This window comes from Myotis lucifugus, unplaced genomic scaffold (assembly GCF_000147115.1).
Source record: "Myotis lucifugus unplaced genomic scaffold, Myoluc2.0 scaffold_60, whole genome shotgun sequence".
Classification (NCBI taxonomy): Eukaryota; Metazoa; Chordata; class Mammalia; order Chiroptera; family Vespertilionidae; genus Myotis; species Myotis lucifugus.
The window spans coordinates 6,308,553-6,334,304 of record NW_005871108.1 but is presented as its reverse complement, the minus strand read 5'-3'; the positions used below and the strand labels follow the sequence as shown (position 1 = coordinate 6,334,304).

At 50.4% G+C, this 25,752-nt stretch overlaps 1 protein-coding gene across 4 annotated transcripts in view; it reads left to right on the top strand.

Annotated features, from left to right (window-relative positions):
* SOGA1 (suppressor of glucose, autophagy associated 1) overlaps positions 1-25,752 on the top strand; it is a 64,704-nt gene that overhangs the window by 34,832 nt on the left and 4,120 nt on the right. The window contains exons 5-15 of one of the 4 annotated variants that reach the window (XR_002829475.1): positions 237-1,418; positions 2,762-2,908; positions 5,569-5,694; positions 6,675-6,905; positions 10,161-10,265; positions 11,714-11,881; positions 13,260-13,511; positions 14,579-14,650; positions 15,602-15,672; positions 16,910-18,248; positions 22,085-22,382. Coding sequence is in view for 3 of the 4 variants with exons in the window: in XM_006089518.3 (XP_006089580.1) it covers positions 237-1,418; positions 2,762-2,908; positions 5,569-5,694; positions 6,675-6,905; positions 10,161-10,265; positions 11,714-11,881; positions 13,260-13,511; positions 14,579-14,650; positions 15,602-15,672; positions 16,910-18,248; positions 22,085-22,237 (3,846 nt within the window). In the remaining variant the exon portion in view is untranslated. Of the gene's footprint in view, positions 1-236; positions 1,419-2,761; positions 2,909-5,568; positions 5,695-6,674; positions 6,906-10,160; positions 10,266-11,713; positions 11,882-13,259; positions 13,512-14,578; positions 14,651-15,601; positions 15,673-16,909; positions 18,249-22,084; positions 24,889-25,752 lie in introns of those variants that run through there. The other 3 variants (XM_014456532.2, XM_023754469.1, XM_006089518.3) reach the window with 3 other exon arrangements.

The window sequence follows — 25,752 nt, the reverse complement described above, 5'->3', positions numbered from 1 at the left end:
GGAAGCCCGCCTGGACTCCCCGGGTTACGTGTGGTGCGCCATCCTTGCTGCTTTATCAGTGTTCCCCTCTCTGCTTCCCTCTGGTTCCCCAGCTCCTTGAAGGTTGGGGCTTCCTCTGCTTTATTCCTGTGTCCCCAGCACATAGTTGGTGCTCCCAGAAATGCTATGGCTGGTATTGAGCCTCCTAACACTAATCTTCCTGGGTCCTCTCTGTCCCTGTGCCCATCGGGCCCCAGGAGGACAGTGCAGACCTGAAGTGCCAGCTGCACTTCGCAAAGGAGGAGTCGGCCCTCATGTGCAAGAAGCTCACCAAGCTGGTCAAGGAAAACGACAGCATGAAGGAGGAGCTGCTCAAGTACCGCTCGCTCTACGGTGATCTAGACAGCGCCCTGTCGGCCGAGGAGCTGGCAGATGCACCCCACTCGCGGGAGACCGAGCTGAAGGTGCATCTGAAGCTGGTGGAGGAGGAGGCCAACCTGCTGAGCCGCCGCATCGTGGAGCTGGAGGTGGAGAACCGAGGCTTGCGGGCCGAGATGGACGACATGAAGGACCACGGTGGCAGTGGTGGGGGCCCGGAGGCACGCCTGGCCTTCTCTGCGCTGGGTGGCGGTGAGTGTGGGGAGAGCTTGGCAGAACTGCGGCGACACCTGCAGTTTGTGGAGGAGGAGGCAGAGCTGCTGCGGCGCTCCTCGGCCGAACTTGAGGACCAGAACAAACTACTGCTGGGCGAGCTGGCCAAATACCGTTCAGAGCACGAGCTGGACGTGACGCTGTCAGAGGACAGCTGCTCCGTGCTCAGCGAGCCCTCGCAGGAGGAGCTGGCGGCCGCCAAACTGCAGATCGGTGAGCTCAGTGGCAAAGTCAAGAAGCTCCAGTATGAGAACCGTGTGCTCCTGTCCAACCTCCAGCGCTGCGATCTGGCCTCCTGCCAGAGAACACGGCCAATGCTGGAGACGGACGCCGAGGCGGGGGACTCTGCCCAGTGCGTGCCCGCTGCCCTTGGCGAGGCCCATGGCCCCCATGCCACCCGGCTCTGCAGAGCCAGGGATGCTGAAGTGCTGCCTGGTCTGCGGGAGCAGGCCGCCCTGGTCAGCAAGGCCATTGACATCCTGGTGGCCGACGCTAACGGCTTCTCAGCTGGCCTCCGCCTGTATCTGGACAACGAGTGTGCCGACTTTCGGCTGCACGAGGCCCCCGACAACAGTGAGGGCCCCAGGGACACCAAGCTCATCCATGCTATCCTGGTTCGGCTGAGCATGCTGCAGCAGGAGCTTAACGCCTTCACGCGGAAGGCAGACGCGGTCCTTGGGAGTTCTGCCAAGGAGGCGCAAGAGCCCTTCTCGTCGCTGACCCCCTGTGGCTCCCAGGGGCCCTCCAAGGAGATTCTTCTGGCCAAAGACCTTGGCTCAGACTTCCAGGTAAGAGGTCCAAGTCGTAGGCCCTGTTATTTTTTTTTTGATAGAACCTTTTTTACTGAAGCACAACACACAGAGGGGTACACAAAGCACAGGTGTGGAGCTTAGGATTTTCCCCAGGTGAGCACAGTCATATAATCACTGCCCAGAACAAGAACTAGAGACGACCAGCACCCCTCCTCAGGCGCCTTTCCAGCCACAGTGCCCCTTCCCACGGGTAGCCTCTTGACTTAGTTTGGGCTGTCTTTGAACTTCATATAAATTGCCTCAACCAGCACACATTTGTGTCTGGCTTCCTTCACTCACCATGTGTTCGTTGTCTCATGTGGCAGGAGTTTTTCATTCTCTTTCCTGGATACAGTCTCATTGAGTGAATGTGCCAAAATTCCTTACTCATTTATTATTGATAGATACAGGGCTTGATTCTGAGGCCCTGCCTTTTTTTCAGGTTGCCCTTTCTTCTTTTCTTGTTTCTTTCACAATTTTGTATTTTAAAATGAGTATTAGTAAAACAAAGAACTTTTCTTCAGGTCAGATGCAAAGGCCAGGAACTTAGCTTTCTAAAGATAAGGAATGAACTTGTATGTCTGGATGTCTGTAGAATATTACTTAGAAAAATTAAAATAGCAAATGTATTTGTCCCCCGAAAAAGCATTATTGACAAAGTAGTCCATAAACATTCACAGCGTTTCAGAAGCACCTGAGTAAAAGATGAACGCCTCCTCTCGCCGGGGTGGTCAGTGGTTGAGCATAGTCCTATGCACCAAGAAGTCACAGGTCACAGGTTCAATTCCCAGTCAGGGCACATGACCGGTTTGCCGGCTCGATCCCCAGGGTGTGGTCAATCAATGATTCTTATCATCGATGTTTTTAACTCTCCCTCTCCCTTCCTCTCTGTCTAAAAATCAATAAAAACAATATTTTTAAAAAAAGATGAAAGCCTCCTCTTCGCTGCTTCTCACTCCCTACGGGAGGGACTGCTTTTAATGGTCTGGAGCAGCTCTGGCCAATACAGTGGCCTCTAGCCACATGTGGCTACTTAAATTTAAATTAATAAAAATTATTCACAATTGAAAATTCAGTTCCTCAGTCGCAATAGCCACATTTCAAGTGCTCAGTAGCTGCCTGTGTCAAGGAGTGTAGCTCTATAATATTCCATCACCACAGCATGCCCTTCTAAATCTTTCTCTGTGTAGACGCTCATATATTTATTTTTTCACCCATATTGTCTTTTGTTATACCTACTGTTACCACACAACTTATTTTTCTCATGCAGTGTATCTGTTTCTGGCACCCCTCAGGCCCATCCCCATGGTTATTCTGGTCTCTTCTGCCTGTGCCTCTAGGTGCAGCCACCTGACTTCAGGGACCTGCCGGAATGGGAGCCCAGGATACGAGAGGCCTTCCGCACTGGTGACTTGGACTCCAAGCCCGACCCCAGCCGGAGCTTCAGGCCTTACCGAGCTGAAGACAACGATTCCTACGCCTCTGAGGTGGGCCTAGCCCTGAGCAAGCAGCGGGGCGGGTAGGAAGAGAGTGTCTGGGGCTTCCCAAAGCAGCGGGATCCGTGGGGCATCTTAGTTGGTGATGATGTGGGTTTTGAGTATTCCATTTGGTTTCGAGCTTCCGGAAACCAGGACAAAAAGGGAAACAAGGAAGTTTAGGCCATTCTCATGGCCCGATAAAAGGAAGCTTATAAACTCAATAATTTACGGCATTTACTGGAACCACTAATTTATGTACAGGAAGGCAGCAGTCTCTACTGTCAGGCGACTGGGTTCACACTGTGGGCCCACTGTATACTGTCTGTAAATCATTTGACCTCTCCGATCCTCAGTTTCTCGCCTTTAAAATAAAGCGATCCCTCATAGTATGTTGAAAGTATTAAATATACAAAAAGCCTCAGCTTAAGCCTGGTCCATGCTGGGTGAGGAGGAGGAGGACACATCACTGGGCCTCAGGGGACCTACCATTGTGACTGTGTGGCTTCGGGCAGGGACATGGTCTTACTCTGATGCAGCTTTCCCGTCTGTAACATGGGAGGATCAGAGTTGGTAGTGGCTGAAGAATTGCTAGGATTCTCTGATCCTTGAGGACTTCTGAGTGGTTCCAAGCCCTTCCCAAACCTGCAAGAAAAGGGTCCTATCACAGACAATAGGGGAGTGAGGACCTGTGCTGAGAGGTGGGAGCGGGCGGGGAGAGGTCAATGGGGGGGAGGGGGGGGAAGGAGACATACATAATACTTTCAACAATAAAGAATTAAAAAGAAAAGAAAAGGGCCCTATAGCCTGCATTGGACGAGCTACCTGGGATTCCCGAACCACGGAAGCCTGTGTGTGCCCTAACCTGAGCGTTCCTGGGAAGGCACTTTGGAGTCCCAGGAAGGCCAGTAGGCAATCTATGCAGAGTGAGCAGCTCCCTTGAAGTTGAAAGATCAAATTCTCTAAGTGGTTAGCGTTTCCTAGCAGCCATGGCCAAAGCGGGGAGGGGCGGAATCAGGAGATACTTAGTTCTCATTTTCTGAGAAAAGGAAATAGGCCAGCTCACCTGCAGAGAAAATAATTTCCTGCGCGCATTCAATGACTGCTTCATTCAACCACTCTTTATTGAGCAGCTACAATTTGCCAGGCCCTGTGTTGGGTACTGAGTTCACGGAGAACACTAGAGACAGCAGATCTAGCCCTACAAGGATTTTTAATACAAAACAGGAGTATAAGGTAAACCTCAAGTCAGTGCCTTCCATTGCCAAATTTCCACATTATTGGCCAGATAATGTATATTTTTTTCATAGAGGGACATCTTGCCACGCCTGGGAAGGTTTTGTGTAAGGGTGGAACTGACCTTTCCTTTTTTTTCCTCCTGCTTAACATGACACCATAAAAATTCCCCTCGGTTATTAGAAATACATAAAAAATTTTAAAGTGCAGTGTAACATGCATACAGAAAAGCACTTGCATTGTAAGTGGACAGCTCAGTAATTTCCGCAAACTGAACACTCCTGTGTAATCAGCACGCAGATGAATAAACAAGCATGACCTGCCCCGGGAGTCCTCTATGTCCTCTTCTAGTCTCCATCCTGATTTCTAACAGAATAGGTTAGCTTTGCCTGTTTAGCTACAAATTTCCCGTGGAAATGTAGAGTTTTATTGTCTTTTTCTTAAGATTTTATTATAGCAGCAAATAGCTACAACAAAGTCCCTAAGCACCATTGCATAAAGATACAAAGAAGAAAGTCAAGATCATAAGATTATCACACAGTTAACTACTATTAACATTTAGTGTGTCCATGTCCTTCCTGTTTTTCTATTGAGATATATCTTTTCAAACTCTTTATTGAAGTAGAACATCATATAATATACATATAATATGATAATACACATACAACAGCGGTTCTCAACCTGTGGGTTGCCAACCTGTGGGTCGTGACCCCTTTGGGGGTCGAACGACCCTTTCACAGGGGTCGCCTAAGACCATCGGAAAACACATATATAATTACGTATTGTTTTTGTGATTAATCACTATGCTTTAATTATGTTCAATTTGTAACAATGAAAATATATCCTGCATATCAGATATTTACATTATGATTCATAACAGTAGCAAAATTACAGTTATGAAGTAGCAATGAAAATAATTTTATGGTTGGGGGTCACCACAACATGAGGAACTGTATTAAAGGGTCGCGGCATTAGGAAGGTTGAGCACCACTGACATACAATAAAGGACACCATCCTTAAGGATATAGTTAATGGATCTTACCTATGTATAGACCCATTTAACACATATATTGATTCTCATCATTATTATCTAAGTTGTTTGTAACTTTTGCAGTTATAAACAATGAGATAGTGAACATTTTTTTTGCAAATCAAACTCAGTTTCCACACTATATTATTTTCTTCAAGTAACTTTGAAAAAGACACATTATCAAGTTAAAATTGTAATAGCTAGATTTGACGTGCACTGTTTTGTTTCATCATCATGATGAACTGCTGAGGTAGGGTCAGCCATCGTGCCCGATTTGTACTTGAAGGACAGCTTGGGTCTGACTTACTGCTGTTGCTCTCCTACCACTGTTGTCCTCTGACCACAGCTTCTCCCCTCCTCTTGTTCTCTCCCTCCTCATTATTCATGTCCCTCATCCCTACCCCAGATCAAGGAGCTGCAGCTGGTGCTGGCCGAGGCCCACGACAGCCTCCGGGGCCTGCAAGAACAGCTCTCCCAGGAGCGGCAGCTACGGAAGGAGGAGGCTGACAACTTCAACCAGAAAATGGTCCAGGTGCGTGGTGCTCAATGCCCTACCTACACTTAACTCCAACCTCCCTTCCCTGATTTGAAGGCAGAAATCTCAGAGGTCCACAAGTCTTAAGAAGGCAAGAATGTCAGGGGAAACCTGAGTCTTCCTGCTTCATGGTTGTGGAGTGTCTGCACATGTGATCACACATTAGCTGTGCTGGGCTGGAATCCGGGCTTGTCATTGGCTGCCGTTGTGATCTCCGGTCTCGTCTCTGAGTCTCAATTTCCTGTCTATGAAGTACTACCCCCATCTGTATCCAAAAGGCCATAGGTCTGGCTGGTAATCAAGATGCTAATCCTACTAATAGAAAGCATTTATTAAGCACTTTCTGTATTGCAGGCCTGTGTAATGCACTTTCCACACATTATGTCCTTTAATCATCAGGTCTTCCTTTATGCTGTGTCCCCATTCTACAGATGGGGAAGCTGATTCCCAGAGAGCTGAAGTACTTTTGCCCAGGGTTGCACATCCAGGCAAAGTGGGGCTAGGATTCTAATCAAGGTCTCTGGCTCCCTCTTAGCCATGACATAGCATTGCTTTCTCTAGGATATTACATGTGCTCAGTCTTCCTCACTCCCAGCATGCCCTTACCCCTCCCTGCCTTCATTGCTCACCCTCCCAAGTTCCTCATTAAATGTGAGTTCATGTGAAACATTGGCACAAAGTACATGCTTATTAGATTATGTCATGGTTTTTATAATCAAACAGAGCTGGATTCAAATCCCAGCTGTTTTCACTGATTCAGTAACTGATTGCTGTTGATTTTCTGAGTCCTCCTCCCTGGAGTAGCAGAGGGCAGTGTTTAGCTCAACAGAATGAGCTGCTAGTGGTGGAATTCCTGGCAGGAATCACCAACAAACACCACCCAGATTTTCTTCACTGCCCTTGTCAAAAGCCTGGAATGGGGTGGGGTAGTGCCCAGGAAGACAGCTGGGTGGCTCATGCTCTTGTTCCCCTCGAAGCTGAAGGAGGACCAGCAGAGGGCGCTCCTGAGGCGGGAGTTTGAGCTGCAGAGCCTGAGTCTCCAGCGCAGGCTGGAGCAGAAGTTCTGGAGCCAGGAGAAGAACATGCTGGTGCAGGAGTCCCAGCAGTTCAAGCACAACTTCCTGCTGCTCTTCATGAAGCTCCGGTGGTTCCTCAAGCGCTGGCGGCAGGGCAAGGTTTTGCCCAGCGAGCGGGATGACTTCCTTGAGGTATGTTTCCTCTGGGACGGGGACCGGGTCGAGGGTGGTATGGGGTTGATAGGACCAGAGGGACACCCAGCTGGCATCGGCACAGCCCCGAGGCTCCTCTACAAGCCATCAGCTTGCGGGCTTCATTCAGCATCTGTCTGTGAGAGCCAGCTCTTTACTGGGTGCTGTGGCAGGTGCTGGGGGATACCGTGGTGAAGACAGACTGGGTTCCGGCCTCAGCAGGAGAAAATCTCCTTGGGGGGCTGGTAGGTCTCTAATTCTTGTTCATTTCCCTTTTTAACAAACCTTGGGGTCTTCAGCAGGCAAGAGTATGTAGGCGATTTTAATAATCTAGTTCTGTTGATATTCCATTATATACAAGTATAGTGTGCATTAATGCTTTTACTCCTTTAAGTATCGCTTACACACAGTAACGTGTGCACATCTTAAGTTACAGCTGATGAAGTTGTATAGTGTGCACCTGTGTAGCCCCCGCCGATCACAATAGAGCACATTTGTAGTGCCCCAGTCAGTATGCCCACCCCAGCAGTCAGCACAATTCTGATTTCTTACACCATCAATTACTTTTGCCTATTGTAGAAGTTTATGTAAATGTAGGTAGTCTTTTTGTGTCTGCCTTCTTTTGCTCACTATAAGTTCTGAGATTCATTCATGTTTTGCATATACTAGTTCATTTTTTATTGTTTATGTTTGACTTATGAATATACCTATTTTATTTTTAATGTTACCTTCGATATATAGCAGTGGAGCTTTCCATTTTTAGTAATAATACTTTCCTTTTTTAGATAGACTTATTTAACTAGAAAGAGTAGGTTGACTTAAAAACATGAATGAGAGTAGAGGTAGTATTTGGATGTGGCAGGAAACATGAGGAGTGGAACTTCGGGAAGGACTCCCATGGCCCTCAGCCTGTGCAGGATCCTTTGTTCCTCAAAGCCCCTGTGCCCCATCGTCAGCACTAACATTGCTGAGAGAAGGGAGCACATAAGGACATCATACCTCAGTCACACCCAGCTGAGCTGGCACTGCTTACCTTGGCCTTTTGGGTATAGGTACCTCTGGTCTAGCCCAAGCTTGGAAAAAGTTTGCCTGACATTCATTTGACAGCAAAACCTTTATTTATTCCATTTCATGTTCATATCCATTCGTTTATAGGGGAAATACTAGTGTCTTGGAGCACAGAGTGTTACACCAGAGTTTGCCAGGGTTGTTATACAATACTAGAGGCCCAGTGCACGAAATTCATGCACAGATAGGGTCCCTAGTGGCTGCCGGCTGCCAGCCGGGGCCTCCCTTCCCCTGGCTGCCTGCTGCCACCGCTGGCCGCCTGCTGCCACCGCTGGCCGGGGCAGGGTTGGCTGGGGGAAGGGGCCACAGGCGATTGGCTGGCCAGCCCCACCCCCTGAACGAACTCCCAAACTCCCGGTTGAGGGGACAATTTGCATATGAGGCTTTTATTATATAGGAGGATAGAGTGTAGGTGCTATATTATTCTTCTAAATCCTGATTAATTCTGAATTCCAAGCACACCTGACCCTAAGGATTTCAGAGAAAGAGTTGTGTACCTGTGTATATACATAGAAGATTGTATATTTAAATACTGTGGCCGGGGACAGAATTGGGGGGTGTTTCTTTATGCAGGCCCTGCCCCCCCCACACACACATACACACACACTTTCCAGTCTCTGCACCTTCCTAATCCTAGAAACCCTTATTCATGTGATTTCTAGGACACGCTCTTGGTTTTCATTTCACCTCACTGGTTGCTCCTTCTCCATCTCCTTGGCTGGACCCTCCTGCTCTCCCTGACCTGACCTCTGAATGACAGAGTCCCCAGGACTCAGCCCTCGGGCTGCATTTCTCCTTCACCTGCACTTACTGCCCTGGGGAGCTCATCCAGGCTGATGGCTTACATGGCCTTTCTTGCACATTGTGAATCTATTCAGAATCTGACCCAGCTGCACTTCCCCTTCCCCCCAATCTGAGTCATCATCACATCTTGTCTGGATTGTCACAGTAGCCTCCTCACTGGTCTCCCTGCTCCTGCCATTGTATCCTCCACCAAACATCTTACATTCACACGGGTACAGGGGGGTACCAGGCAGCATGTACTCTGTGTGGATGGTGCCCTGGGAGTTGTGTGATATGGGGCTCTGTTGCTGCCCTGCATCTCCAGGTGACACCGAGAGGGATTTGTGAAACTAAAAGTCAGGCCGAGGTCACTCCTCCCCTGGCTACCATTTCACCCGGAGAAGAAGCCAGAGTTTCTGCAGTGGCCTGGTCAGCCAGCCCTGTCCTCTCACTTCCTCAGGCAGACTGTTCCCCCTTCAGGGCCTTTGCATCGGTTTTGTCCTTTTCTTGGAATTCTCAACCTGCAGTTAAACTCACAGCTTATTCTCTGACCTCCTTCAGGACTTAGCCCAAAGATCACCTTGTCTCTAAGGCCTTCCTTGACCACCATGCATAGCACACCTAGCTCCTTTTCTTGGTCTCTTTTTTCCTTAGCATCTATGGTTATGTGACATTCCATATAGTTAATGACATTTCATACATTTCACATATTTGTTTGTTTTCTTGTTACTGGAATAGAAGCTAAAGGGTTTTTTGTCTGTCTTGCTCACTGGTGTATCCCCAGTTCTGAGCACAAAGCCTGGCACATGGTAGGAGTTCAGTAAATATTTGTCGAATGAATGATGACTGTGCACCCCCGTCAGAAGGTGGCTTCCTTCTGCCTCATTCCTATCCTGAACTAGTACCCTGGTCTCTTTGGCCAGCCCTGGACTGCTGCCCAGATTCCACCGGCAACAAACCCTGCTTCCCAGGAAATCTCCTTTCTTTCAACCTGAACCTTTGATTCCCTTTTCTATAATCAAGGGGAACCTGTGTCTCTTTTATTCCAGCCACTGTGCCTACCTTGACCTGGCCTGACAACATGTCATTTCTGAGTAGCTCTCCGAGGCGCCTCATGGTGTTTGGGGTAGAGCGATGGTGGGAGGCCAGACGTGCCTGACTCTCTAGCTGTGCTCCCGGTCTAGATGGCGCCCAGGGGTCAAAGTTAAAATGTGGGGAATCGGTGCTCAGCTGGATGCCTCTGAGTCATCCTGCACCACAGATCCCGTTCTTTCTTCCAGTCTGACTGTTCAGTCCACTTTCTGTCTGGCCCACTAGCCTGAATCCCCTCCTCCTGAGGGTCAGAACCCCAGGCATGATGCCTTCCCACCTGTTTGATGAGTGTGGTTTTTTTTAAAAAACTAGGTAAATAGCATGAAGGAGCTGTACTTGCTGATGGAGGAAGAGGAATTAAATGCCCAGCATTCTGATAACAAGACCTGCACGGGGGACAGCTGGACCCAAAACACGGTTTGTTCTCAGCCTGTTCCCAGGCCTGTCCTGTCTATTTCTTTCTTTGTCTGATTAATGGTCACTTCCTGCTGCCTTCTCTGATCTATCTTGTATTGGGCACTAGAGCTGCAGAGAGTTATTGCCTAGTCACTGGCCCCGGATGCTCAGTGTAGTGGGGTATATACGTCATCCCAGGGCAGTGACAGAGGGCCAGATGGTGGACTGTGGGGTCACAGGCAAGAGAACCATTAATTCTGTTTGGAGTGTAATAGACAGTGCCACAGAGAAGTGGTTATAGGTGGTGGGGGTATTTTTTATATTTTTTTTTATTGATTTCAGAAAGGAAGGGAGAGGGAGAGAGAAACATCAATGATGAAAGAGAATCATTGATCACCTGCCTCCTGCACACCCCCTACTGGGGATCAAGCCCGCAACCTGAGCATGTGCCCTTGACCGGAATCGGACCTGGGACCCTTCAGTCTACAGGCGAACACTCTATCCACTGAGCCAAGCCGGCTAGGGCTAGGTGGTGGGTTTTGAAGGATGAATGGGAGTTTGCCTAATAGAGAATGAGGGGAAGACTATTCTGGACCAAGAGAACTGTGTGTGCAGAAGTGTGGCAAGATATTCTGCGATTCCTTGCATTTTGGGATGTACATAGTGGAGATGAGGACATCAGGCTGGGGTCATATGAAGATGGACCTTGTGGTCTGTGGTCAGGAACCCTCAAATCAAGCCAGGGGTAGGGAGAACAATGGGGTCAGGCTCCCAGGGCACACACAGTGAGCTTGGGTACGGGTGGGAAACAGGCATGGGCCAAGGAGAAGAGATTTGGGACCAAATCAGGCATTCAGGGAGGCTCCATGGTTCGGACCCCTTATCTGGCCCACAGTGGGTCAGAGAGAATCCTGGGCAAGGAGAAGGATCCAGGACCTAGACAGTGCAGGGCCTCAAAAAAGCCAGGGCCCTGTTCAGATTTAGGCAGAGTGATTATGGCTATAACTGCAGCATTTTTATTTATGTGAGGCTGGGATATATGTTGGCCTAGGACAGTGGTTCTCAACCTTCTGGCCCTTTAAATACAATTCCTCATGTTGTGATCCAACCATAAAATTATTTTCGTTGCTACTTCCTAACTGTAATGTTGCTACTGTTATGAATCGTAATGTAAGTATCTGATATGCAGGATGGTCTTAGGCGACCCCTGTGAAAGGGTCGTTCGACCGCCAAAGGGGTCGCGACCCACAGGTTGAGAACCGCTGGTCTAGGAGGTGGCCAGGGTTGAGATGACTCGGCTCAGAAATCTTAGGGCTGAAAGTTCATGGGTGAGATGGCCTAGAGAGGGTGTGGGACTTGCCTGAGGCCTGGTAGGGTCCCAGTCTGGACTTTGGGTGAGTGTTCCCAGCCCAGGCTCCCCTCGCGGCCCCTCTAAACGCTCCTGACCCAGGCCTCGCCCCTGTCTGCAGCCCAATGAGTACATTAAGACGCTGGCCGACATGAAGGTGACACTCAAGGAGCTGTGCTGGCTGCTCCGGGATGAGCGCCGGGGTCTGACTGAGCTTCAGCAGCAGTTTGCCAAGGCCAAGGCCACCTGGGAGACGGAGCGTGCAGAGCTCAAGAGTCACACCACCCAGGTGGGTCTCCCGCCGGACAGAGACCTCTCCCCCTTGTCCTGTCTCAGCCCAGCCCTCAGCTGTGGGATCTGGGAGCAGGATGTCCAAGCTTAAGTGCCTGTCTGTACCTGGTGACATCCTTCCCACGCACACCTGGACCTCAGCTGCCTGCTGTCCTCGTTCTTTCCTTCCTCTCCTCACAAGGATCCCCTTAACCCCCTGCTACCTGGCTCTGCTCTGTTCCCTCCGCTCAAACTGAGGGGCTCCTCTCCCCACAACCCCATGACCAAAGGGGCCTTCCCCAGGAGCTCTGGGGTTTGGTCTCTGCTGTGTACCTGGAGGCAGGTTGCTGCCCCGCTCTGGTTTTTGCAGTGAGGGGGTGGACTTCCTCCCACTCAGAGAGAGTGCTCTAACCACCTCTAGCCCCCGGCACAGCGCTGCAGGGTCCGGCTTCCTCCAGCCTGCCCCTGCGGCAGGCTACCTTCCAGTGTCATGGCCCCTTGGAGGTGAGTACACTCATTATCTCTGCTGGACAAGTGACAAAGCAGGCACAGAGGAGTTAAGTTTCTTTCCCAAGGTCACCGAGCTAGTCAGGGGCAGATCTGATCCTCATGCCCCAAACCTCTGCCCCTCCTGACTCCCATGATCATGCTCTCACCTTCTTTCTAATGCTCAGATTCCTGGCTTCCCCGAGCCATCATGCTCCTCCTGACCCTCCCTGCAGATCTCACAGCTCCTGCCCCATCTGCGCATCCCACAGTGTCCACTGTTTGTCTCCCCCTCCCCGTCTCCTAACCCAGCCATTTGGTGCTCCTCTCCACTGGGAACCTTGCTGGCCCCATGAGGGTTAAGATCCCAGACCACAGCCTGGGGGATGTGGGCTGCCTTAATTCTTGAGGTTGTCTATTCACCTCCTGCCACCCCAAGGTTTGAGGCCGAGAAAGCCATCACGCTGGAGGGATTCCTGCACACATTCATGGCATGACTGTGGGTGCATGTCCCCGCTAACTGTAACTCTGTACCGCTGGTAAGAGTTGTGAAGTATGAGAAGCAGTAACTAGGAGCCTGCCATTTTATAGCTGTGGGAACTGGGACAAGTAACTTACCTCTTTAACCTCTTCCTCCTGTGTAAAATATCAAAAGTGGTAGTCTTTGCATGAGGCCGACTTTGCATGAGGATACTGAGATAATAAATGCCTGAGAAGCCCTTAGCTCTGAGTCGGGTGGGAAGAAAGAGTTCCACAAGCCTTGCTTGGGAGGAGGGGTTAGTTCTGAGTGAGGAGTCCTCCCAGGGAACTCTCTCCCCTGTCCCCTGCTGGTGTCCTGGAGGGAACAGGGCAGGAGAGGAGAGAGGTGGGGCCTCCTGATGCCAGCGTCCAAGTTGCTCTTCCTTCCACAGATAGAGCTGAAGGCCGGGAAGGGCGCTGGGGAACGGACAGGGCCCGAGTGGAAGGCCGCCCTCCAGAGGGAGCGGGAGGAGCAGCAGCACCTCCTGGCTGAGTCCTACAGCGCTGTCATGGAGCTGACGCGGCAGCTGCAGGTCAGCGAGCGCAACTGGAGCCAGGAGAAGCTACAGCTGGTGGAACGGCTTCAGGGGGAGAAGCAGCAGGTGGAGCAGCAGGTAAAGGAGCTGCAGAACCGCCTGAGCCAGGTGAGGCCTGTCCCAGCCCAAGCCACAAGGGGCAGTGTTTGTAGAAAAGGGCCTGGGGTAGGCGCGCCTTCAGGCATAGCCGGATCCAGGTGCTCAGAGAATACAGTAGGAACTGGGTCTTTCTCCCTGCCAGTCTCTCAGACTTGTTTTCCTCTGTGTTTTTTCTTAAGCAAGCTTCCCTCAAACATGGCCACTGTTAGTTTTGTGCTCATATCCTCACAGCTTAGTGACTGCAGTGGAAAGACTTGTCTTTCCTTACAAGGCTCTGATTGGCTAGGTGTGAGTCATGTGCCCATCCCTGGAGCCTGCCAAAACCCAGGAACCAAGAGGGAAGAACCAAGGGTGGGCCCCCATGGGAAAATTGGAGTCCTCAGACCAGAAGAGGGAGATAGGAAAAGCAATCACTGAACATTATGTCCACTGCAGTTCACACCATGCACCCAGCTTAGCAGGCTGCTATGCTCCCCTCATTATTTTGGCTTTTTCCTTTGCTTTACTTTTTATTTTCATTACCTAAATCAGGACTTCATCTTTATACAAGACCCACATATTGCAAAAGCTTATTCCAACCCACTCCCTCCTTTTCTTGCTAAATTTATATTTTTAAATCATTAATTAAATCATAATGTACATATTATTTACACTTTGCCTCTGTGATAGACAGCTGTTCACAACAGGGTGTAGAGGCCGTTGTCCTTCAGTTTATCTGCTCTTTAGCATTCCTGGTATAAAGACACCACCCTGATGTGATGCAGCTGCTGCTTCGCTGGTTCAGCTGTTCCAGAAATTGTAGCATGAATTAACATTGTAGTAACAACTGTATCGCAGTGTAGAGTACTAAATATAATGTCATCTATAAGGATGCCCATCAGTGGTTGCTTTTATGGTCCTTTCTCAAGTCCACCTTGTTGGTGGCTCAGAGCTGCCACCCACTGTGCAGGTGGCTTCTAGGCCATGATCTGGGTTCTCCAGGCTGTAAAGCAGAGCCTGGGGCGGGGCCCAGCACAGAGTGGGGCCCTGCTCACCAGCTGTGCCCACCACTGACCGCCCTCCTCACCCTTGCCCAGCTGCAGAAGGCTGCCGACCCCTGGGTCCTGAAGCACTCAGACTTGGAGAAGCAGGACAACAGTTGGAAAGAGGTGAGTAGAGTAGCAAGCCATCCATGTTCTTTTGGCTCCTGGCTACACTGGGAAGTCCCTCCATTGGGGAGGATGTGACGGGAGGATGCTAACCCTGTCGCATAGGTCACAGCCAAGCCGGTGGTCTGGGACTTGGAAGGACCCTCTGCCAGCTCCATTTTTCCATGTCTGGGAGAAGGGCTGGGTGTCTGTATTCTTTTGATTTCATATGTGCCTTTCTGAAAAGCAGGGCTTCTGAATAGCCATGTGATCTTGGGCAAGTCACTCACCCCCTCTGGGCCCCGTTGCCGCACTGGTAAAATGAGAATCATGTTCTCGGCCTTGGCCCAGCCCTGGTTGTGGAGATCAGTTAGGTCACATGGGTGAAGATTGCTCCTAAGCCTCAGCTGCATTGTCCTTAGGGCAACACGTCGAGTAACCAGCGAATGGACAGGTCCTTTCCATCATCCCGTGTAATCCTCACGACAGCCTGAGGAAGTGGTGTGTGAGTCAGGAGACGTGGTTGCAACGAAAACTGATTCTAGGGAACTGAGGCAGGAGAGGATTTTATTAGGGGCTCCAGAGGCCTGGCAATGCAGGTTCAGAAAAGTGGGGACCTGCTTTGGAACCAGAGTGAGACAAGCCCAGAGCAGGAACCTCCAGATCACTGCTGCCAGCTGAACAGCAGCCACTGGGAGCTGCCACCACATGCAGATTAAGTTCTAAACAGACTGTTTCCTTGGGGTTCTCTCTTGGAGCTCCCATTGGCCAAGCCTGGATCACATACCTATGGGGAGGGGAGATGCGTTATAGCCAGAACCTGGCCAGTCGGCATTCTAGGTCAGTGCTGACATCACAGCTGCTCTACAAGAGGAGACTCAGGTGGGGTCAGTCCCCAGAGTGACCTCCTGTCACCTTCCCTCAGGGTGTTGGGGGCCAGAACTGACCCTTCTTGTCTCTCTTCCTTGACAGACACGCAGTGAAAAGATCCACGACAAGGAGGCTGTTTCTGAAGCTGAGCTTGGGGGAACCGGCTTAAAGAGGTGCTGGCATCCCCTCCACCCACTTCCCCCTGCAGCCCCACCCCCTGCTCCACCCTCTGCTCTGCCCTATACCTGCCCCGCGCCTTGCCTCTCTCCTCTCCCATGCCCCATGTGCCCATCTCTGCACCTCAGCCGAGCTGGCAGAACGCAGGCACATGGTTTCTATGCAACCCAGGCCACTTAGCAACTGGGAAACTTGGAGCGGTAATTCCTGTGTATGATTTTTTGTTTGATTCTGGACACGGAAAACTGGGGCACCTGCATACCCTAGCTGGGAAAGAAATTATTTAGCTCTTGTTGAGGTTCTTTCTTCTTGTGTCTGTAGTTAGGAGAATCAAGCTGGACTCCCATTCCTGGGATTAATGAGCCCCTCAGGCTCTCAAGCCCGTGTCACCACCATTAGGAAACCCATGGAAGGAGTGAGGGCAACAGAGCCCCAGAGGGGCCATGGGAGCAGCCTGGACCAGGAAGGTGGACTGTGGAGTCAAGTGTGGGTTTTGAATTCCAGTTCTGCCATTTCCAGCTCTGACGTTGGGTGTTGCTTCCATCTCTAGCTGGTGGAGATCATAGAAGCTGCCTCCTGGAGCTATTGGAGGACTGAACGGTCTGACATGTGAGAGGCACTGACGTATGCCCAGCATTTTTAGTCATCGGGCAACATGTGTGCCAGGTCTCTGCTGGCTATTTAGTGAAGTTTTAGTTTGGGTTCCCCCGAAGCAAAGACAAGGACTTGAGACCTTGAGACAAGGGTTTGAGTGGAAATGATTTATTTGGGAGTGGATTCCAGGAAACACCTGAAAGTGAGACAGGGAAGGGAAGGCAGCCAGTAAAGGGGGTGTTACCATTCCACGGGCAACCTGAACTCCGTTTTAGTGAAGAACTCTGGGAGCCAGAGCAGAGCATGCAGCTCAGAGTTCTCCCACCCACCCATTGTTTGTCGAGGGCTACGTTTAGGGGCACAAACTCTGACTTTTTCCAGCTTCCTCTGTGTGGAAGCCACGTCTGCTCCTGCAGTCAGAAGAAAAAGCCCTCAGGTGCTCAGAGCACGCAGTGCTGGGTGTGTAGGTGTGAGTGCGTACGGAATGTGGGGCAGGGCGCTGACAGAGACTTCCACAAGAGGCGAGCAGGATGGTGTGGTCCCAGCCCTGGGACAGCGCAAGAACCAGGGAGGGAGGCCAGGGGGCCTTGCTTGGGGCATGTTATCTTCCACTAACTCTTCCTCCCCTGCTCTTCCCAGGACCAAATCTGTTTCCTCCATGTCTGAGTTTGAAAGTTTGCTTGACTGTTCCCCCTACCTGGCCAGTGAAGCTGCCCGGGGCAAGAAGCTGCCCAACAACCCTGCCTTTGCCTTTGTGGGCACCCAGCCGGTGGACCCAGAGAAGGATGCCCAGGCACAGCCACGGGACTGCGGCCGCCTGGGCGCCCTGGCCTGCCAGGACCCGGCAGGGAGGCAGATGCAGCGCAGCTACACAGCTCCCGACAAGACGGGCATTCGTGTCTACTACAGCCCCCCTGTGGCCCGGCGCCTGGGTGTCCCCGTGGTCCATGATAGGGAGGGCAAGATCATCATCGAGCCCGGCTTCCTCTTCACCACCGCCAAGCCCAAGGAGTCGGCAGAGGCCAATGGGCTGGCTGAAAGTTCCTACGGCCGGTGGCTGTGCAACTTCTCACGGCAGCGCCTGGACGGGGGCTCAGGGGGCGGCTCCCCGGCGGCGGGGCCTGGGTTCCCAGCAGCCCTGCACAACTTGGAGATGTCAGGCAACATGAGTGACGACATGAAGGAGATCACCAACTGTGTGCGCCAGGCCATGCGCTCAGGCTCGCTGGAAAGGAAAGTGAAGAGCACGTCCAGCCAGACGGTGGGCCTGGCCAGTGTGGGCACCCAGACCACCCGCATGGTCAGCGTGGGCCTGCAGACCGACCTGCCCCGCAGCAGCCTCCACGGCAAGAGCTGGTCACCCCGCAGCTCCTCACTCGTGTCCGTGCGCAGCAAGCAGATCTCCTCCTCCCTGGACAAGGTGCACTCACGCATCGAGCGGCCGTGTTGCTCGCCCAAGTATGGCTCGCCAAAGCTCCAGAGGCGGTCTGTGTCCAAGCTGGACGGTGCCAAGGACCGCAGCCTGTGGAACCTACACCAGGGCAAGCAGAATGGCTCGGCCTGGGCCCGCTCCACCACGACGCGGGACAGCCCCGTGTTGAGGAATATCAACGACGGGCTGTCCAGTCTCTTCAGTGTGGTGGAGCACTCGGGGAGCACGGAGTCCGTCTGGAAACTGGGCATGTCTGAGGCCCGGGCCAAGCCCGAGCCTCCCAAGTACGGCATCGTGCAGGAGTTCTTCCGCAACGTGTGCGGCCGGGCCCCCAGCCCCACCTCAGTGGCAGGGGAGGAGAGCACCAAGAAGCCGGAGCCCCTCTCCCCGGCCAGCTACCATCAGCCAGAGGGCATGGCTAGGATCCTGAACAAGAAGGCACCCAAGTCAGGCAGCAGCGAGGAGGCCAGACTCTCCGTACTCCCCCAGGTGGGGAAAGATGGTATCCTCCGGGACGCAGATGGAACCCCAGTCCTTCCCAGTGAGGTAGGTGGGTAGGGTTGCCCTTTTCCTTGGGAGGTGGGGTTGGCTTATAAGGTCCAAGCTCTTCTGGTTTTCAAGCTCAGGGAATATAGTTAATGTGTTTCAAAAAGTTCTTGTGCTCATCTGGGACGGGGTTTGGAAGGCCCCAGACCTGGAATGACACATGGTCCGGATACCAAGAGACTAGTGAGTACTAGAGATTGCCAGCATCCCCCACAGGGAGGGGGTGTGCTCACCTCTCTCCTGCCACCAATGGTGTGCTGGAGCCTGCCCATGTGATTTGTGAGAGTCAGTTGTGCCATCTCTGTGTTCAGTGACATCACCTTGGTACCCTGAGATCAGCCATCGTGGGAGAATTTACACTATGAAAATTGGCAAATGCCACAAGTCAGGGCCCCTCCCCTCACTCCTGAAAAGCTAGTTATTAAATATTTATCAGCATGCCACTGCCCCCACCCCACCAAGACTCCATGCCTAAGTGCTCTCACTTTCTCTGAGAATCTTTTGCCTGCATACCTCACTCCGGATACCAGTTTCAGATTTTGTCAGGGATTATTTGCAATAGTAAAAGAATGCATATGCATTAGCTTCGCAGAAAGGGAAGTGGTGGAGTATCTTACAGAACCCGAGGGCAGGGACCCAAAGGCCTCAGCAGCTTCTTTCTCTCTCCCTCTCCTCTCTCTTGAGCTTCATTTTCTCTGATAATGTGCTCAGTATGTATATTTCATTCTTCCTTCTTCTGTTTCTCTCTCTTGCATTTGCATATGGTCAGGAGGGCTGTGCTAGCTCTGATTTTATAACCTCTTCCAGTTCAAGCACCTAAGAAAGACTTACTCAAATCCCTCTGTCCCAGTTCCACATTTTTGGAAGAAAGAAACTGGTCCAACTCAAGTCCAGTGTACTCCCTTGGTCCAGTCAGCTGTGGTACATGTGATGTACAGTATATTCAGTGAGGGCTGCATATGGGGGCACAGAGGTGGGGTAGGCTGTGATTGGTGCAATTGTATGTATTGTATGTTTAGGTGGTTTCTAGTTTTTCCCTATTATAAATAATTCTGTGGTGAACATCTTGGTACAAAAACATTTTTCCACATTTCAGATGATTTCCTTAGGTCTGAGTTGCAGAAATAGGATTACAGGATAAAAGAATATACATTTTTAAAGGTATTTGATAAATGTTGCTAAATCGCCTTCAAAAGAGTTTGCCTGTGGACTGAAGGGTCCCAGGTTCGATTCCGGTCAAGGGCCTGTACCTCGGTTGCTGGCTCCTACAGGTTAGGGCTCCTGCAGGAGGCAACCAATCTATGTGTTTCAATCACATCGATGTTTCTCTCTGTCTTTCTCTCTCTCTTCCACTCTCTCTAAAATCAATGGGAAAATATCCTTAGGTGAAGATTAAAAGAAAAAGAAAAAAGAAGAGTTTGTTCGATTTCTACAGCCCTCATTGTATAGTGAGTGCTTTACTTCTCTGTACTCTCACCTAGCTGGCCACATTTAAAACAAACTCTTTTAAATATTTATTTCTACTTCTTAATTTATAAAAAACTTTAAATTTAATGTACATACTGAACACATCATAAGAATAGGGCACACTGAATTCTAGCCCTAACCGGTTTGGCTCAGTGGATAGAGCGTCGGCCTGCGGACTGAAAGGTCCCAGGTTCGGTTCCGGTCAAGGGCATGTACCTGGGTTGCGGGCACATCCCCAGTGGGGGATGTGCAGGAGGCAGCTGATCGATGTTTCTCTCTCATCGATGTTTCTAACTCTCTATCTCTCTCCCTTCCTCTCTGTAAAAAATCAATAAAATATATATTTAAAAAAAAATAAAAAAAAAATAAATAAAAATAAAGCTTCCTTTAAAAAAAAAAATAGGGCACACTGAATTCTCACAAACTGAATACATACCCATTGTTTTATTTTCCAAAGAAACAGAACCAGTAGGCTGTGTGTGTGTGTAATTGGTTTACACCAATATTATAAGGAATTGGCTTGTGAGATCATGGAGGCTAAGTCCCAAGATTTGCAGGATGAGTTAGCAAGCTGGAGACCCAGGCGAGCCAATGGTTTAGTTCCATCTGGGTCCAAGGGCCTGAGAACAGGAAGAGGTGATGGTGTAGTTCTGGTAGAATATATGTACCTAGTGTAGTTCCAGTCCGAAGGCTGGCAGGCTTGAGTCCTAGGAAGAGCCAATGTTTCGGTTCAAGCCTGAAGGCAGGGAAAAATGCCGATGTCCCAACTCAAAGGCCATCAGGCAGGAAGAATTCGTTCTTACTCAGGGAGAATCAGCCGTTTTATTCTGTTCAGGCTCTCAACCTATTGGATGAGGCTGACCCACATTAGGGAGGGCAGTCTCTTTTGCTCTGTCTGCTGATTTAAATATTAATCTCATCCAAAAGCATCCCCACGGAAGCACCCATGTTTGACCAAATATCTGGGCATCCTGTGGCTCGGTCAAGTTGACACATAAAGTTAACGGTCACACCCATGTAACCACACCTACATCAGGAAACAAAGATACAGAGCTGGCTGTATTTTGAATGTTGATTCAAACATTTTGCAGTATATGAAAATTGACCAATTGTTCTAGAAATGTAGCTTATGGAATATTCACAGAGGCTGGAATGCATATGTGTATAAAGAAATATATTGCGCCCTAACCGGTTTGGGTCAGTGGATAGAGCGTCGGCCTGCGGACTGAAGGGTCCCAGGTTCAATTCCGGTCAAGGGCATGTACCTTGGTTGCGGGCACATCCCCAGTGGGGGGTGTGCAGGAGGCAGCTGATCAATGTTTCTCTCTCATTGATGCTTCTAACTCTCTATCCCTCTCCCTTCCTCTCTGTAAAAAAATCAATAAAATATATATATTTTTAAAAGAAATATATTGCATTATTAATAAAAATAGCTAACATTTTTAAGTACTTAATAGGCACTATGCCAAAAGCTTTACATAGCCTATGTCAGTGGTCGGCAAACCGCGGCTCGCGAGCCACATGTGGCTCTTTGGCCCCTTCAGTGTGGCTCTTCCACAAAATACCACATGCGGGTGCGCACGTACAGTGCGATTGAAACTTTGTGGCCCATGCGCAGAAGTCGGTATTTTGTGGAAGAGCCACACTCAAGGGGCCAAAGAGCTGCATGTGGCTCGCGAGCCACAGTTTGCCGACCACTGGCCTATGTGATTTAACTCTCACAACAACTTTGAGAAAGATATCATGTTCCTCACCCCAGAGAGGAGGAAATCAAGGTCCAGAGATTTAAGTAACTTATCCGAGATCACACAGCTGGAAGTGACAGGGCTGGGATTTGAACCAAGCATTCTAATTCTGTAACAGCACTTTAACCATTGTCCCTATGTGTTGGTAACACTAAAAAAATAGAAACTACCTAAATGCACATCAAAAATGAATAGAATAAATAAATTAAGGTATTTCCACTCAATGGAATAGTAGATAGCTATTAAAAAGAAGATCTTGACCAAAAAAAAAGTGCTCATGTTTTGCAATTGCATCAATAGGCTGTAAGAGGTAAGGTCATTTCAGTAAATATATGTGTGTGCAATTTGGTGAGAATTTACTTTGTTGTGTAGAACCACGGACAGTGTTCACTTTCTTCTCTGTATATTCCAGAATTTATTACATTATGGAAAGTTATTTATGAACATTCATTACTGTTCTAATGAAAGAAAAACAATTTTAAAAAATTCATCCAAAGAGGGGCTACAGTCCCTGGGACCTGGTCCCTGGCATGATTGAGCCAGCTCTTTGCCTGGCTGGTCTTCCAACCCCTGGGTGGTCAGTCCCTCCTAGCTCCTCCTGATTTCCTCTCTTCCTCCTCCTAGGATGCTGTTTGTGACTGCAGCACCCAGTCTCTCACCTCCTGCTTCGCCCGGCCATCCCGCTCTGCCATTCGCCACTCTCCTTCCAAGTGCAGGCTGCACCCTTCAGAGTCCAGCTGGGGTGGGGAAGAGAAAGCAGCCCCTCCCAGCGAGTGACAGCAGCTGAGCTCCCTGCCTCGACCAGCCCAGGCCATGGACAGCAGAAGGAAACCAGCGGAGAGGAGGGTCATGCCCTCCGCATCGCCTTGCCCTGGGGGGTAGCAGCTGCACCACTGCTAGAGAACAGCTTTCAATCCCCAAGGTAAAGTGGATTCTCCTGCTGACCATGGGGTGGCGATCTCTGGCTCCTCAGGGGAAGGCAGTGAGTAGGAGAAAGACCAAAACTGTGCTTCAAAGTGTCTCCAGAGAGATCCGTTGAGAGCTTATCCCTGGGTCTTAAAGGAGAGTCTTGCCTGGTTCTGCCCGCACCCCTTCTCAGAAGAGCTGAGGAAGGGGTACACTCCTCAGGGAAAGGCTCATGGAGATGATCATTGCCAATCACACCCCCTTCATGGGGAGGAAACCCCAATGAGAAGAACTGGTTTTGATCTAGGACTCAGCTTGGGGTTCCTGGTGGAGCTGGGCTGGACATGATCCCCATCCCTGCCTTCCCCCACTGCCTCCTCCTCCCAGCCCCACTGCTTTGGACTGCTGTGACTCTAGGGGGTATGATAGGGTAGTAGCCAGGGCCAAGCATCTGCTTGGAATCCTGCTGCTCTGGATCTCCCTGCACAGAGCCTGGGTACAGCAGGACTAGAAGGTGAGAAGGTGTGGGACTCAGAGCCGGTGAGCCACTGGAACTGCCTCCCTTGCCAAGGTGACAACCTTCCCAGGATATTCCTTGAGGTCAGAAATAGGTAGAGTCACTCTCAAGATCTGGTGCACAGATAAATGCCTAATGCCCACTGCCTTGATCACTGGGGCCTCTTCCCCCAGCACCCTGGAGGGGCACCACATCTCCACTGTGTTTACATCCTGTGGCTGGTGGAGGGCAAAGCTATTCCCAGTAAGAGACTCCCAGTTGGCCAGGCCAGGCCAAGGAGCACTCCAAGAGGCTGGTGTCCCAGGACATAACGGTAACACATTTCTTACGTAGGTTGTTTATTTGAATTTTTCTTACTATAAATATTTAAGGTGGTTTTACTTTATTTTAATAATTTAATTTACCCCCAAAGTCCCTAAGGTAATTTATTGGCGATTAAGACATGTATTCTTGCCGCTGGGATAATGAAAGGCTTTGAACACAATGGACAGGTGTGGGGTCCCCCATGTGGACGAGACCGCTCAGCAGCTGAGCTCTGGTCTCCTGGTCAGGTTTGCCCCTCCCCTCCAGAGCTGGAGCCCTTATCTTGCTCCCCCAACATTCCTGGTCATTGGCCTCAGAGCACTGCTTTTCACTCAACATCTGGTACTTGCCTGGCCCCTGGCAGCCAGTCTGTAAATGCTCACTGACCAGCTGGAGGGCTGGACCCTCATCACCCAAACATTCTCCATTTCCCCTTCTCATTCCCCCCCCCCCAAATCTGACACCTTTCTCTTTTTTTGAGTCAAACATGGATTACTAAGACTCTCTCAAGAGCACGGAGATCTCTCCAAATTCCCCAAGTGAGAATTCGCAGGAAAACAGGACTGAACTTCGAGAATGTTGTTTATTGCAGCTTTGCACATGGATCTGAGAGTGTCTACCAGCCTGCCAGCCTTTTCACCAGCCTTGCTTAGCCTTATGACCTCTCATGGCTCTTCTCTGAGCCCCAACTCCACTGCCCACCCGCCCCCACATCCCAAGTGAGCTGCCCGGGCCATTGGATAGATTGTGACGTGGCTCATTGCAGTATGGCCAGTATGGCGAAGAGGCCTCAGGTGGCCTTCCCCTTGGTGCCAGCGAGCCCATTTTGGCCACACACACGCAAAGGTGTGGCTCTCCTATAACTGGCTGGATGTCCAGAGTGGAAACACCAGGATGAAATGGTTTGTCTGTGGAATTCCCCATGAGGAAGACCAAAAGCCAGCAGCTTGGTTAGTTTGCCCCCAGGACTCAGGAGATGCCTCTGCACTCCCACCTGCTTCTAGTTCTGCCCTTTTAGGTCATCTGGACCAGTTACCCAAAGTCCTTCATCTCCATTCCCTGACAGAAGAACACCAGGGTCATGTTCAACCAGTCACATAGTGACCTGTATGGGCAGAGGAGGCAGACCAGTGGAGCCATGGGCCAGGCCCCTCTGGAATGTGGTGCTCCCACCCAAAAGGTCAAGGGGCCCCTCCAGGGTTATCTCCAGATGAGGAGGTTCACAACAGGCCACAAGCCACCAGAGGCCTTCTGCCACCTCCCCAAGCTGCAGAGGGCCAGGGAGCCTGCACCCCCAGCCTTGGAGAGAAATCCTCATGAGACCTGAACCCTGCAGCCTATAGACCGCTCAGCCTTACCATCGTCCTCGTCCAAGATTGTCCTTGCCATCCTTGTCTCAGCGCCTGGCCGCCCGGCCCCCAGCTGGTGTCAGACGCTCCAGATCTTGGTTTTCAATAAAGTCCCAGTTTCTACTTTCTGCATGCCACTGTGCAAGGTCACTCATCACTCTTCCTACAGAAGCCTCTGGACATGGGGCTTGATGGGGTGGAAAATGTTGTATGTAAATATTCATTTGGTTTGATTTTTAGCATTTTAATTAGTAACTGTGTTTTCTTTTTGGGGGTGGGGAGGGTTTGGTTTGTAAAAACTCTACTCTTTTGGAATGTAATTTCTAAGTTTGTTTGTTTCTTCAAATGTCTTTTAAGTCTTGGTAACATTCCCAAAGCAGAAAACTGCCTGACTCACAGTGGGGACTCCCTGGAACATTGGGGTACCAGGAAAGAACACTACCCTCTTCCCCTTCCTGCTATCCCTCTGCCTTTTTACTCCTGGCACCTGCCTTTTCCTCCTCCTCCTCTCCTAGTCTTCTTCCTCCTTTCTCCCCATCTCTACTCTTCAACCAAAGTCCCAAGGAACCCTGGGGTCCTAATCCCTTACAGACTGCTAGGCTTGGGCCCATGGTGTTGGCAGGAGTTGGTAGGGATAAATGGAAGACCATTGGCATGGTTGGCCCTAAAGTGGGCAACCTCATGTTTCTTCTGAGACCTCTTTCAAAACCAAATTAGATGCTCCTGGGGTCCTTGATGTTTGTATTTGAAATGAAAATCCTACCACTTTGCTCTAGAGACCCTGTATGCACAAGGCAGCAGAATCCTGTTCCCCATCTCCAGCAACCCCTTCCCCCCAATTTTTTCTCCACCAAAGGATGACCAATTTTAAAACATTATCAAGAGTTCTTACTTTAAAAAAAAAAGAGTTCTTACTATCACAGAACTCAAAATGAGCTGACCCCATGGCCTCCCCTACCGGTTGCTTTCCCAGGTGACACAGTTGAGGACTTCAAAACTTGACCCTTTTCCACCCTGACCACCATGGGGCTCCATCATGCCTGCCCCATGCTTCTTTAATAGTTTCATCACTCGGTCTGTTTTCTTCTTGCCTACCCAACTTTTGGGCTCTTCCTCCTTCTCCTTTCCCATTCGGAATATCCCCCCTTTCCAGCCTCACCCCCCCCCCCCGCACCCTCTGTCAAGTTCCCACTGCCTCTTCGTTAATAATGATGATG